Genomic DNA, 15,822 nt, shown 5'->3' on the forward strand with positions numbered 1-15,822 from the left:
GATAGCTCAAACCCTTGAACCCTGGCAACATCCTTGTAACTCTTTTCTGAACCTACTCCTGTTTCACAACATCCCACCTAGAGCACGGAGACCAGAATTGAACGCAGCATTCCAGAACTAGCCTAATCACTGTCCTGTACAGACGCAACATGACCTCCCAACTTCTGTACTCAATGCACTACCAATAAAGGCAAGCAGACCAAAATCCTTCTTCACTATTCAGTCTAGTTGCTTTTCCACTTGCAAGGCACTATGAACCTGCACTGCCCAGGACTTTACCCTTAAGCATATAAATCCTGTCCTGATGTGCCTTTCCAAAATGATGCAGCTCACATTTATCTAAATTACACTCCATCTGCCACTCCTCGGCCCATCTGCTCAAAGTCCTGTCGTACACTGAGGCAACCTTCTTTGCTGTCCACCATGCCTTCAATTTTGGTGTCATTAGCAAACCTGCAAACTGTATATCCTGTGTTCACATCCAAATAATTTGTATAAATGACAAAAAGCAATGGACACAGCAAAACAAATCTCTAACCCATTTCTGATTGTTTACTAATTCAAATGGTGATAAATTGGTGTTTCTTGTAAATTAGATTTGAATGACATTTTATAATCCAGAGAGTCATTAATGTCTGGGACAGTTGTTGAGAAATATTTGGGATCTATCTTTACTTCATTAAACATTTCTGTGGGGTGATCAATCCATCATAGTCTCGCTGTTAATTTTGAAATTTTGAATTTAAGTTGGAAATTGTTGATTGCATTACTGTTAAAACCTTGTATAGTTACACTTTTCATTTACTAACACCACGGAAAGTTGTGACTTTATTCTCTTTGTAAGTCTGTGGCATCTCAAATGTTGTCTCCGTCAAAGAAAACATCCTGGTCCCCCATCAGATGGTAACCTGGGGATCTGGTCTGTGGTCATAACACATCCCTCAATATTCCATTGACCAGATTCAATTCATTGCTCCCAAGGCTTTGGGAATATTGTAAGGATGTGAAAGGCAGTTTCTTTCAGATGGTCAGTACTCTCATTGGTAGGAGGAAGAAGCAACAGTGTGGCAGTTTACATCAGCAATTTCTACTGGAAATGTAACACAGCAACTTCCACTCAGAGACAGTAATACCGGATCCACTTATCACAGACCGAGAAGTGGTTATGGATACTTGCTGTCCATTTGCTCAGAATATTCTCTTCATTTCTTCTTAGACTCACCATGGAATCTCTCAATTACTTCTCTTGCTGTAATTAAAGATTCATCGATCAGTGTAATTGAGGGGAATTCTGCAGTGATAATCTGCTCTGTCGAGAGCTCCCCTGCTTCTAACCTGATGTGGAGACATCTTAATGTCACAATGAACAGAACAAGTTCCAACAATGAGCTGTGGTTGGAGATTCCTCACATTACGTACAGGGCGACTGGAGACTATCAGTGTGTGGCAGAGAATGAACATGGAGCAGTGGAGGGCTCCATAACCATCACGGTGTAATGTTAGTGTACACAGACTTCAACATCCTCTCACATACACACACAAATACATGGGTATAGACTTTCACAGACACACAGAGGGTAGTTCGTGTATGGAAGGAGTAGCCAGAGGAACAGGTGGAGCCTAGTACAATTACAACATTTAAGAGACAGCTGGATGGGTATGTGAATAGGAAGGGTTTAGAGTGATCTGAGCGAAATGCTGGCAAATGGGACTATATATGTTTAGGATTTTGGGTCAGCGTGGAGACTTGGAGGGGAGGGTCTGTTTCCACGGTTTCCAGCTCTATAATTCTATAACGTTAAGCTTTTAATGATGTTTACTTACAATACTTGGCTTCACCCACTGGTTCCTAGAATTATTCCAGAAGTGGCCTAACCACTGTCCTGTACAGCCGTAACATGACCTCCCAACTCGTATACTCAGTGCGCTGACTGACAAAGGCATACATACCAAAACCCTTCTTCACTATCCAGTGCTAATGGAGTCTTGCTGTGCTTTCCATTTGCTCACAATATTCTCTTCCTTTCTTCTTAGACTCACCACGGAATCTCTCAATTACTTCTCTTGCTGTGATTAAAGATTCATCGATCAGTGTAATTGAGGGGAATTCTGCAGTGATAATCTGCTCTGTTGTGAGCTTCCCAGCTTCTAACCTGATGTGGAAACATCTTAATGTCACAATGAACAGAACAGGTTCCAACAATGAGCTGTGGTTGGAGATTCCTCACATTACGTACAGGGCGACTGGAGACTATCAGTGTGTGGCAGAGAATGAACATGGAGCAGTGGAGGGCTCCATAACCATCACTGTGGAATGTGAGTGTACAGACTTCAACATCTCTCTCTCTCTCTCTCTCTCTCACACACACACGGGTACAGACCTGCAGATACACACGTGACATGTTCCTTCTCTCAGTGTTGCACTGGGGCATCAGTATGATCTTCAGTTGTCTGTTAAAGGAAGGGAAACTCTTGATGAACCAGGTGCTGCCTTGAACCCACAGTCCCCTGCACAGATCATTGTTGATTTTGTTGTGGAGAAATCATTTATGTTGTTGGATGCATTTGTACTGTGTAAGCCAGCAACTGGTGAATATTGAAAAATTCAGGGAAACAGAATTTCAATGGCTGCTGCATTGCATAATGCCTCAAAATAAACATTGCAAAACTTTTAAAACTGACAGAACTGCGGATACTATAAATCAGAAACAGAAACATGAAATTGCTGGAAAAGCTCTTCCTCAGAACTATCACCAGACCTGAAACGTTAATTCTGATTCTGTTTACAGATGTTGCCAGACCTGCTGAGCTTTCCCACCAATTTTTGTTCTCGTTGCAAGGTTTTACATCAGTTCGACACTCAAAAGTAATTCAAGTTGGAGGTACTTAGATAGTTAGGAGCAGGAGGAGACTGTCAGCGAGAGAGAGAGAGGCACATACACACAAACATGTAGTCTTCCCTTCAGGAAGTGTTCTATCATCTGTGCTGCTAAGTAGGTTCCCATAGGGGCCTGATTGCCTCTGGATGGATCCTGGGGTCAATCCTAGGAGCTGTTTTATGGTGCTATACAATCAGTAGTCAGTAGACATTCTGGGAGCCAGAGGGTGAAGCCAAGTATTGCAAGTAAACATCATTAAATGCTTAACGTCATAGAATCATAGAGCTGGACACCATGGAAACAGACCCTCCGGTCCAACTCATCCATGCTGACCGGAAATCCTAAACTTATATAATCTAATTTGCCAGCATTTCGCTCAGATCACTCTAAACCCTTCCTATTCACATACCCATCCAGCTGTCTTTTAAATGTTGTAATTGTACCAGGCTCCACCTGTTCCTCTGGCTGCTCATTCCATACACGAACCACCCTCTGTGTGGGAAATGTTGCTCACTATATGCCTTTGTAATCTTTCCCCTCACACCTTAAACCTATGCATTCTAGTTTTGGACTCCCCTACCCCAGGGAAAAGATCATATTTACCCGAACCATGCCCCTCATGGTCTTATACACCTCTATAAGGTCACCCCTTAGACTCCAACATTCCAACAAAAATACCCCATAGTGTATTCAGCTTCTCACTTGATAGCTCAAACCCTTGAACCCTGGCAACATCCTTGTAAATCTTTTCTGAACCCATTCCTGTTTCAGACCATCCCAGCTAGAGTAGGGAGTCCAGAATTAAATGCAGTATTCCAGAAGTGGCCAAACCACTGTCCTGTACAGCCGTAACATGACCTCCCAACTCGTATACTCAGTGCACTGACCGACAAAGGCATACATACCAAAACCCTTCTTCACTATCCAGTGCTAATGGAGTCTTGCTGTGCTTTCCATTTGCTCACAATATTCTCTTCCTTTCTTCTTAGACTCACCACGGAATCTCTCAATTACTTCTCTTGCTGTGATTAAAGATTCATCGATCAGTGTAATTGAGGGGAATTCTGCAGTGATAATCTGCTCTGTTGTGAGCTTCCCAGCTTCTAACCTGATGTGGAGACATCTTAACATCACAATGAACAGAACAAGTTCCAACAATGAGCTGTGTTTGGAGATTCCTAACATTATGTACAGGGAGACTGGAGACTATCAGTGTGTGGCAGAGAATGAACATGGAGCAGTGGAGGGCTCTATAACCATCATTGTGGAATGTGAGTGTACAGAGGCATTGAAATAGTGCACACACACACATACACGTACAGACCTGCAGATACACACATGTGACATGTCCCTTCTCTCAGTGTTGCACTGGAGCATCAGCCTGATCTTCAGTTGTCTGTTAAAAGATGGGAAACTCTTGATGAACCAGGTGCTGAACCAGGTGCTGCCTTGAACCCACAGTCCCCTGCACAGATCATTGTTAATTTTGTTGTGGAGAAATCATTTATGTTGTTGGATCCATTTGTACTGTGTAAGCCAGCAACTTGTGAACATTGTAACATTCAGGGTAACAGAATTTCAATGGTTGCTACATTGAAGAATGACTCAAAATAAATATTGCAACATTTTTAAAACAGACAGAAGTGCAGATGCTATAAATCAGAAACAGAAACATGAAATTGCTGGAAAAGCTCTTCCTCAGAACTATCACCAGACCTGAAATGTTAATTCTGATTCTGTTTTCAGATGTTGCCAGACCTGCTGAGCTTTCCCACCAATTTTTGTTCTCGTTGCAAGGTTTTACATCAGTTCGACACTCAAAAGTAATTCAAGTTGGAGGTACTTAGATAGTTAGGAGCAGGAGGAGACTGTCAGCGAGAGAGAGAGAGACACGCACAGACAAACATGTAGTCTTCCCTTCAGGAAATGTTCTATCATCTGTGCTGCTAAGTAGGTTCCCATAGGGGCCTGATTGCCTCTGGATGGATCCTGGGGTCAATCCTAGGAGCTGTTTTATGGTGCTATACAATCAGTAGTCAGTAGACATTCTGGGAGCCAGAGGGTGAAGCCAAGTATTGTAAGTAAACATCATTAAATGCTTAACGTTATAGAATTATAGAGCTGGACACCATGGAAACAGACCCTCCGGTCCAACTCATCCATGCTGACCGGAAATCCTAAACTTATATAATCTAATTTGCCAGCATTTCGCTCAGATCACTCTAAACCCTTCCTATTCACATACCCATCCAGCTGTCTTTTAAATGTTGTAATTGTACCAGGCTCCAACTGTTCCTCTGGCTGCTCATTCCATACATGTACCACCCACTGTGTGGGAAACGTTGCTCACTATATGCCTTTGTAATCTTTCCCCTCACACCTTAAACCTATGCATTCTAGTTTTGGACTCCCCTACCCCGGGGAGAAGATCATATTTACCCGAACCATGCCCCTCATGGTCTTATACACCTCTATAAGGTCACCCCTTAGACTCCAACATTCCAACAAAAATACCCCATAGTGTATTCAGCTTCTCACTTGATAGCTCAAATCCTTGAACCCTGGCAACATCCTTGTAAATCTTTTCTGAACCCATTCCTGTTTCAGAACATCCCGGCTAGAGTAGGGAGTCCAGAATTGAACGCAGTATTCCAGAAGTGGCCGAACCACTGTCCTGTACAATCACAACATGACCTCCCAACTCGTATACTCAGTGCACTGACCGACAAAGGCATACATACCAAAACCCTTCTTCACTATCCAGTGCTAATGGAGTCTTGCTGTGCTTTCCGTTTGCTCAGAATATTCTCTTCCTTTCTTCATAGACTCACCACGGAATCTCTCAATTGCTTCTCTTGCTGCGATTAAAGATTCATCGATCAGTGTAATTGAGGGGAATTCTGCAGTGATAATCTGCTCTGTTGTGAGCTTCCCAGCTTCAAACCTGATGTGGAAACATCTTAACATCACAATGAACAGAACAAGTTCCAACAATGAGCTGTGGTTGGAGATTCCTCACATTACGTACAGGGCGACTGGAGATTATCAGTGTGTGGCAGAGAATGAACATGGAGCAGTGGACGGCTCCATAACCATCACAGTGGAATGTGAGTGAATAGGTTTTGATGATGAAATCATTTGTACTTGTAAACCGGTAATTGGTGAGCATTGTAACAATGAGGAAACAAGAATTCCAGAGGTGACTACATTCAATCCTGGCTAGAAATAAGTGTGCGGTGTTTTGCAACATTTTTAAGATCTCATTCAGATGAGTTGAAGAATCACAAGTTAGTTTAGCTTTTAGTCAGTTAGACATTTAGTAAGAGGGAAGAGAGAGAGAGAGACAGGAGCTGGGTGCCTGCAAGATGGAGTACTGTGAGCTGTGCTCTTAGAATGTATTACAAAGTAAACCGACTCTGTCTGGATAGCACTCGGGATCGAGTCCCACAAAGTATTCTACAGTCAAATTCTACAGTCAGGAATCACGAGAGGTCTGGGGAATCAATTGGTGAGGCTACACCATCCAGTGTAGAATCCAGAAAGAATTTATTGTGCATCATTAATATTTTGGAAAATGAAAAATTGGACCGGCTTGTAAGGTTTTAAGGAAATCTGGTCATCCTAGGCACGCTAATGCCTGGTGATGTTATTGAGAAATCCATGGAATCTATCTTCACTTCATTTCGTGTATAATGAGCTCTGTGGTGTTATCACTCACAGTTTCTCTGTTATCATATTTTCCTCATGTTAACTTTGGAGATCGTATTACAGTTCAAATTTTGAAGAGTAACATTTCTTTTCAGTTGTTTCAAGTATCGACTTTTGTGACTTTATTCTCTATGTAACAACCTGGCATCTGAAACTTTGCCTTGATTAAAGAAAACAGCCTAGTCCCTTTCCAGATGGTAACCTGGTGATCTGGCTCACAGATCATACCATATCCCTCATATTCCATTGGTCAAATCTAATTCATTGCTGCCAACGCTTTGGGAATATTGTGAAGATGCAAAAGGCATTTTCTTATTTGGATGATGGAATGTGCCCTCATTGGTGGGAAGAGGAACCTACAATGTGACAGCTTACACAGACAGTGTCCATCAGAAACACAATATAGCAACTTCCACTCACAGAAGGTTACAGAGGATCCATACATCAGTGTCAGAAAGATGGTTATAGAGTCTTGCTCTGCATTGTGTTTGCTCAGAATATTCTCCTCCTTTGTTTTTAGACCCACCACGGAATCTCACAATTACTTCTCTTGGTGTGATTAACGATTCATCGATCAATATAATTGAGGGGAATTCTGCAGTGATAATCTGCTCTGTTGAGAGCTTCCCAGCTTCTAACTTGATGTGGAGACATCTTAATGTCACAGTGAACCGAACACGTTCCAACAATGAGCTGTGGTTGGAGATTCCTCACATTACGTACAGGGCGACTGGAGATTATCAGTGTGTGGCAGAGAATGAACATGGAGCAGTGGAGGGCTCTATAACCATCACAGTGGAATGTGAGTGAATAGGTTTTGATGATGAAATCATTTGTACTTGTAAACCGGTAATTGGTGAGCATTGTAACAATGAGGAAACAAGAATTCCAGAAGTGACTACATTCAATCCTGGCTACAAATAAGTGCGCGGTGTTTTGCAACATTTTTAAGATCTCATTCAGATACGTTGAAGAATCACAAGTTAGTTTAGCTTTTAGTCAGTTAGACATTTAGTAAGAGGGAAGAGAGAGAGAGAGACAGGAGCTGGGTGCCTGCAAGATGGAGTACTGTGAGCTGTGCTCTTAGAATGTATTACAAAGTAAACCGACTCTGTCTGGATAGCACTCGGGATTGAGTCCCACAAAGTATTCTACAGTCAAATTCTACAGTCAGGAATCACGAGAGGTCTGGGGAATCAATTGGTGAGGCTACACCATCCAGTGTAGAATCCAGAAAGAATTTATTGTGCATCATTAATATTTTGGAAAATGAAAAATTGGATCGGCTTGTAAGGTTTTAAGGAAATCTGGTAATCCTAGGCACGCTAATGCTTGGTGATGTTATTGAGAAATCCATGGAATCTATCTTCACTTCATTTCGTGTATAATGAGCTCTGTGGTGTTATCAGTCACAGTTTCTCTGTTATCATATTTTCCTCATGTTAACTTTGGAGATCGTATTACAGTTCAAATTTTGAAGAGTAACATTTCTTTTCTGTTGTTTCAAGTATCGACTTTTGTGACTTTATTCTCTGTGTAACAACCTGGCATCTGAAACTTTGCCTTGATTAAAGAAAACAGCCTAGTCCCTTTCCAGATGGTAACCTGGTGATCTGGCTCACAGATCATACCATATCCCTCATATTCCATTGGTCAAATCTAATTCATTGCTGCCAACGCTTTGGGAATATTGTGAAGATGCAAAAGGCATTTTCTTATTTGGATGATGGAATGTGCCCTCATTGGTGGGAAGAGGAACCTACAATGTGACAGCTTACACAGACAGTGTCCATCAGAAACACAATATAGCAACTTCCACTCACAGAAGGTTACAGAGGATCCATACATCAGTGTAAGAAAGATGGTTATAGAGTCTTGCTCTGCATTGTGTTTGCTCAGAATATTCTCCTCCTTTGTTTTTAGACCCACCACGGAATCTCACAATTACTTCTCTTGGTGTGATTAACGATTCATCGATCAATATAATTGAGGGGAATTCTGCAGTGATAATCTGCTCTGTTGAGAGCTTCCCAGCTTCTAACTTGATGTGGAGACATCTTAATGTCACAGTGAACCGAACACGTTCCAACAATGAGCTGTGGTTGGAGATTCCTCACATTACGTACAGGGCGACTGGAGACTATCAGTGTGTGGCAGAGAATGAACATGGAGCAGTGGAGGGCTCCATAACCATCACAGTGGAATGTGAGTGTACAGACTTCAACATCTCTCTCACATACACACACACAAACACATGGGTACAGACCTGCAGACTCACACATGTGACATGTCCCTTCTCTCAGTGTTGCACTGGAGCATCAGCATGAGCTTCAGTTGTCTGTTAAAGGAAGGGAAACTCTGGAGTAAACAGCTGCTGCTTTGAACCAACAATCCATTGCACAGATAATTGCAGATTTTGCTGTGATGAAACCATTTTCCTTTTTGCACCCATTTGTACTTTAAAAGCCAGCAACGAGTGAACATTTTAACACTCACTGAAAAAGAATTTTAATCATTGCTATATCGAATGCTGCCTAGAACTAATCAAGGAGAAAGTGAGGACTACAGATGCTGGAGATCAGAATCGAGAGGGTGGTGCTGGAAAAGCACAGCAGGTCAGGCAGCATCTGAAGAGCAGGAGAATCGATGTTTTGGGCATAAACCTTTCATCAGGAAATCCTAATGAAGGGCTTATGCCTGAAACATTGATTCTTCTGCTCCTCAGATGTTGCCAGACCTGCTGAGCTTTCCCACCAATTTTTGTTCTCGCTGCAAGGTTTTACATCAGTTCGACACTCAAAAGTAATTCAAGTTGGAGGTACTTAGATAGTTAGGAGCAGGAGGAGACTGTCAGCGAGAGAGAGAGACACACACAGACAAACTTGTAGTTTTCCCTTCAGTTCTATCATCTGTGCTGCTAAGTAGGTTCCCACTGGGGCCTGATTGCCTCTGGATGGATCCTGGGGTCAATCCTAGGAGCTGTTTCATGGTGCTATACAATCAGTAGTCAGTAGACATTTTGGGAGCCAGTGGGTGAAGGCATGTATTGTAAGTAAACATCATTAAATGCTTAACGTTATAGAATTATCGAGCTGGACACCATGGAAACAGACCCTCCGGTCCAACTCATCCATGCTGACCGGAAATCCTAAACTTATATAATCTAATTTGCCAGCATTTCGCTCAGATCACTCTAAACCCTTCCTATTCACATACCCATCCAGCTGTCTTTTAAATGTTGTAATTGTACCAGGCTTCACCTGTTCCTCTGGCTGCTCATTCCATACATGTACCACCCACTGTGTGGGAAATGTTGCTCACTATATGCCTTTGTAATCTTTCCCCTCACACCTTAAACCTATGCATTCTAGTTTTGGACTCCAAAAGATCAGGCTAAAGATCACATTTACCCGAACCATGCCCCTCATGGTCTTATATACCTCTATAAGGTCACCCCTTAGACTCCAACATTCCAACAAAAATACCCCATAGTGTATTCAGCTTCTCACTTGATAGCTCAAACTCTTGAACCCTGGCAACATCCTTGTAAATTTTTTCTGAACCCATTCCTGTTTCAGACCATCCCAGCTAGAGTAGGGAGTCCAGAATTGAACGCAGTATTCCAGAAGTGGCCGAACCACTGTCCTGTACAACCACAACATGACCTCCCAACTCGTATACTCAGTGCACTGACCGACAAAGGCATACATACCAAAACCCTTCTTCACTATCCAGTGCTAATGGAGTCTTGCTGTGCTTTCCGTTTGCTTAGAATATTCTCTTCCTTTTTCTGAGACTCACCACGGAATCTCTCAATTACTTCTCTTGCTGCGATTAAAGATTCATCGATCAGTGTAATTGAGGGGAATTCTGCAGTGATAATCTGCTCTGTTGTGAGCTTCCCAGCTTCTAACCTGATGTGAGACATCTTAACGTCACAATGAACAGAACAAGTTCCAACAATGAGCTGTGGTTGGAGATTCCTCACATCACTGTGGAATGTGAGTGCACACAGGCATTGAAATCGCACACGCACACACACACACACGTAGATTTCGTTGTGGTGAAATAGGTTTTGATGATGAAATCATTTGTACTTGTAAACCGGTAATTGGTGAGCATTGTAACAATGAGGAAACAAGAATTCCAGAGGTGACTACATTCAATCCTGGCTAGAAATAAGTGTGCGGTGTTTTGCAACATTTTTAAGATCTCATTCAGATGAGTTGAAGAATCACAAGTTAGTTTAGCTTTTAGTCAGTTAGACATTTAGTAAGAGGGAAGAGAGAGAGAGAGACAGGAGCTGGGTGCCTGCAAGATGGAGTACTGTGAGCTGTGCTCTTAGAATGTATTACAAAGTAAACCGACTCTGTCTGGATAGCACTCGGGATCGAGTCCCACAAAGTATTCTACAGTCAAATTCTACAGTCAGGAATCACGAGAGGTCTGGGGAATCAATTGGTGAGGCTACACCATCCAGTGTAGAATCCAGAAAGAATTTATTGTGCATCATTAATATTTTGGAAAATGAAAAATTGGACCGGCTTGTAAGGTTTTAAGGAAATCTGGTCATCCTAGGCACGCTAATGCCTGGTGATGTTATTGAGAAATCCATGGAATCTATCTTCACTTCATTTCGTGTATAATGAGCTCTGTGGTGTTATCACTCACAGTTTCTCTGTTATCATATTTTCCTCATGTTAACTTTGGAGATCGTATTACAGTTCAAATTTTGAAGAGTAACATTTCTTTTCAGTTGTTTCAAGTATCGACTTTTGTGACTTTATTCTCTATGTAACAACCTGGCATCTGAAACTTTGCCTTGATTAAAGAAAACAGCCTAGTCCCTTTCCAGATGGTAACCTGGTGATCTGGCTCACAGATCATACCATATCCCTCATATTCCATTGGTCAAATCTAATTCATTGCTGCCAACGCTTTGGGAATATTGTGAAGATGCAAAAGGCACTTTCTTATTTGGATGATGGAATGTGCCCTCATTGGTGGGAAGAGGAACCTACAATGTGACAGCTTACACAGACAGTGTCCATCAGAAACACAATATAGCAACTTCCACTCACAGAAGGTTACAGAGGATCCATACATCAGTGTCAGAAAGATGGTTATAGAGTCTTGCTCTGCATTGTGTTTGCTCAGAATATTCTCCTCCTTTGTTTTTAGACCCACCACGGAATCTCACAATTACTTCTCTTGGTGTGATTAACGATTCATCGATCAATATAATTGAGGGGAATTCTGCAGTGATAATCTGCTCTGTTGAGAGCTTCCCAGCTTCTAACTTGATGTGGAGACATCTTAATGTCACAGTGAACCGAACACGTTCCAACAATGAGCTGTGGTTGGAGATTCCTCACATTACGTACAGGGCGACTGGAGACTATCAGTGTGTGGCAGAGAATGAACATGGAGCAGTGGAGGGCTCCATAACCATCACAGTGGAATGTGAGTGTACAGACTTCAACATCTCTCTCACATACACACACACAAACACATGGATACAGACCTGCAGACTCACACATGTGACATGTCCCTTCTCTCAGTGTTGCACTGGAGCATCAGCATGAGCTTCAGTTGTCTGTTAAAGGAAGGGAAACTCTGGAGTAAACAGCTGCTGCTTTGAACCAACAATCCATTGCACAGATAATTGCAGATTTTGCTGTGATGAAACCATTTTCCTTTTTGCACCCATTTGTACTTTGAAAGCCAGCAACGAGTGAACATTTTAACACTCAGGGAAAAAGAATTTTAATCATTGCTACATCGAATGCTGCCTAGAACTAATCAAGGAGAAAGTGAGGACTACAGATGCTGGAGATCAGAATCGAGAGGGTGGTGTTGGAAAAGCACAGCAAGTCAGGCAGCATCTGAAGAGCAGGAGAATCGACGTTTTGGGCATAAACCTTTCATCACGAATTCCTAATGAAAGGCTTATGCCTGAAACATTGATTCCCCTGCTCCTCAGATGCTGCCTGACCTGCTGAGCTTTTCCAGCACCACACTCTTGACTAGAAATAAGTAAGGTACACATTGCAAGGTTTTAAAAATTGAAGGAATTGCGGATGCTGTAAATCAGGAACAAAACCAGAAATTGCTGGAGAAGCCTTTCCTCAGAATTGTGACTGGACCTGAAACATTAGCTCTGATTTCTCTTCGCAGATGTTGCCAGACTTGCTGAGCTTTCCCAGCAACTTCTGTTTTTGTTACAAGGGTTTACATCAGTTCAGCAGTCAAAGGCAATTTAAGTTTGAGGCATTTAGATAGTTAGTGGGGGGGTGGGGGGGGGGAGGAGGTGGGAGAGAGAGAGAGAGAGAGAGCGCAGGAAGTGTTCTATCATTTGTGTGCACAGAGCATTTCTATAGTGGCCTGATTGTCTCTGGTTGGAGCCTGGGATCAATTCTAGGATCTGTGTTATAGCACCATACAATCAGGAGTCAGGATGCATTCTAGAAACCAGTAGGTAAGCCAAGTGTTATAGGTAACTCATTAAATGCTGCGAGTCATAGTATCATAGAGCTATGCAGTACAGAAACAGACCCTCCTGTCTAACTAGTCAATGCCGACCAGATATCCTGAAATCATATTGTCCCATTTGCCCGCATTTGGCCAGATCCCTCTAAACCCTTTCTATTCATATACCCACCCAGATGCATTTTATATGTTGTCATTGTACCAACTCGACCACCTTCTCTGGCAGCCCATTCCATAAAGACAACCGTCCACCGTGTGGGCGGCAAGGTGGCACAGTGGTTAGCACTGCTGCCTCACAGCGCCAGAGACCCGGGTTCAATTCCCACCTCAGGCGACTGACTGTGTGGAGTTTGCACGTTCTCCCCGTGGGTTTCCTCCAGGTGCTCCGGTTTCCTCCCACAGTCCAAAGATGTGCAGGTCAGGTGAATTGGCCATGCTAAATTGCCCGTAGTGTTAGGTAAGGGGTAAATGTAGGGGTATGGGTGGGTTGCGCTTCGGCGGGTCGGTATGGACTTGTTGGGCCGAAGGGCCTGTTTCCACACTGTAAGTAATCTAATCTAATCTAAACACCCTCTGCATGAAAACGTTGCCCCTTTGGTCCCTTTTAAATCTTTGCCCTTTCGCTTTAAAGCTACGGTCTCTAGTTTTTGACTTTGTCACCCCAGGGAAAATACCTCGTCTGTTTACACTATCCATGCCCCCCATGATGATATAAACCTCGATGAAGTCACCCCTCAGCCTCCGACGCTCCAGGGAACACAACCCCAGCCTGTTCAACCTCTCCCTGTAGCTCAAACTCTCCAACCCTGCCAACATCCTTGTAAATCTTTTCTGACCCCTTTTAAGGTTCACAACATCCTTCCTATAGCAGGGAGACCAGAATTGAATACAATATTTTAAATGTGGCTGAACCAATGTCTTGAATATTCGCATCATGACCTCCCAGCTCCCTTACTCACTGTACTGAGCAATAAAGGCAACCTTGCCAAAAGCCTTCTTCACTATCCTGTCTGCCTGAGGTCCCATTTTCAAGGAACTACAAACCTGCACCCAAGGTCTCTGTTCAGCAACACTCCGAGGACCTTATCATTAAGTGTACAGGTCCTGCCGTGATTTGCCTTTCCAAAATGCCACATCTCACATTTATCTAAATTAAACTTCATCTGCCACTCCTCAGCCCATTGGACCATCTGATCAAGGTCCCATTGCACTCTGAGGTAACCTTCTTCAGTGTCCACTACACCTTCAATTTTGGTGTCATCAGGACACTTACTAACCATACTTCCTATGTTCACATCCGAATCATTTGCATAAATGACTAAATGCAATGGACCCAGCAACGATCCTGGTCACAGGCCTCCAGTCCGAAAAGCAACCCTCCACTGCTCCCCTTTAGGGATATGAGGGCAAGGGTCTGGCTCAGAACACATCTATGATTAATTACAAATTCAAATGGTGAGGAATTGCTATCCCTTGTAAATGAGATCCCATTGACATTTCATGGTCCACAGGATCATTAATATCTGGGAGTGTTGTTGAGAAATATTCGGAATCTATCTTCTTCTCATTTGGCATTTGATGAGTTCTGTGGGGTGATCGATTACAGCCTCACTGTTAAATTTGAAAATTAGAATATAAATTGTACATTGGTGACTGTATTACCATTCTAACTTTGGATCGTTACACTTTCCATTTATTAATATGGAATGCTGTGACTTTACTCTCTTTCTAAGTCCATGACATCTCAAACTTTATCTCCATTAAAGAAAGCATCCTGGTCCCTCAACAGATGGCAACCTGGTGATCTGGCTTGAGATCATAATATATCTCTCAATATTCTATTGATCAAATTCAATTCATTGCTCCCAAGCCTTTGAGAATGTTATGAGGATCTGAAAGGCCATTTCTTTCATTCAGATGGACAGTACCATCATTGGTGAGAGGAAGAACTTACAGTGTGGCTATTTATATCGGCAGTGAACATCAAAAATGTAATACAACAAGTTTCACTCTGAGAAGGTTATGGGAATCCACACATCAGAGTCAGAGAGATGATTATAGAGTCTTGCTGTACACTCTGCTTACTCACAATATATTCTTCCTTTCTTCTTAGACTCACCACAGAATCTCTCAATGACTTCTGTTGCTGTGATTAAAGATTCATCGGTCAATATAATTGAGGGGAATTCTGCAGTGATAATCTGCTCTGTTGTGAGCTTCCCAGCTTCTAACCTGACGTGGAGACATCTTAATGTCACAGTGAACCGAACCAGTTCCAACAATGAGCTGTGGTTGGAGATTCCTCACATTACGTACAGGGCGACTGGAGACTATCAGTGTGTGGCAGAGAATGAACGTGGAGCAGTGGAGGGCTCCATAACCATTATTGTGGAATGTGAGTGTACAGACATCAACATCTCTCTCACATACACACACACAAACACATGGATACAGACCTGCAGACTCACACATTAGACATATCTCTTCCCTCAGTTGTACTGGAGTATCAGTATGAGTTTCAATTCTCTGTTGATTTACAAGATACTGCCTTGAGCCAGCAATTCCCTGCACTGAGAATTGCAGATTTCTTTGTGGTGAAGTTATTTCTGCTGTTGGACTGTCTAATCCAGCAGTCGGTGAATATTGCAATATTCTGGAATAAGAGTTCCACTGCTTGCTACATTGAATGCTGCCGAGAGATAAAGGTGGGGTTTGTTGCAAGGTCTCATCCAGATCTGTTGCAAGG

General features: G+C 42.6%; 1 protein-coding gene across 4 annotated transcripts in view; it reads left to right on the forward strand.

Moving 5' to 3' along the window:
* The window catches only part of LOC122544183 (sialoadhesin-like), a 56,564-nt gene that overhangs the window by 20,617 nt on the left and 20,125 nt on the right, over nt 1-15,822 (forward strand). The window contains exons 7-13 of one of the 4 annotated variants that reach the window (XM_087981043.1): nt 2,035-2,316; nt 3,869-4,150; nt 5,705-5,986; nt 7,108-7,389; nt 8,511-8,792; nt 11,769-12,050; nt 15,190-15,471. In XM_087981043.1, coding sequence (XP_087837169.1) covers nt 2,035-2,316; nt 3,869-4,150; nt 5,705-5,986; nt 7,108-7,389; nt 8,511-8,792; nt 11,769-12,050; nt 15,190-15,471 — 1,974 coding nt within the window. The remainder of the gene's footprint in view (nt 1-2,034; nt 2,317-3,868; nt 4,151-5,704; nt 5,987-7,107; nt 7,390-8,510; nt 8,793-11,768; nt 12,051-15,189; nt 15,472-15,822) is intronic. The other 3 variants (XM_087981042.1, XM_087981041.1, XM_087981044.1) reach the window with 3 other exon arrangements.

This window comes from Chiloscyllium plagiosum, unplaced genomic scaffold, assembly GCF_037043375.1.
Source record: "Chiloscyllium plagiosum isolate Xiang-an unplaced genomic scaffold, Cpla_swu_hap1 HiC_scaffold_38, whole genome shotgun sequence".
NCBI lineage: Eukaryota > Metazoa > Chordata > Chondrichthyes > Orectolobiformes > Hemiscylliidae > Chiloscyllium > Chiloscyllium plagiosum.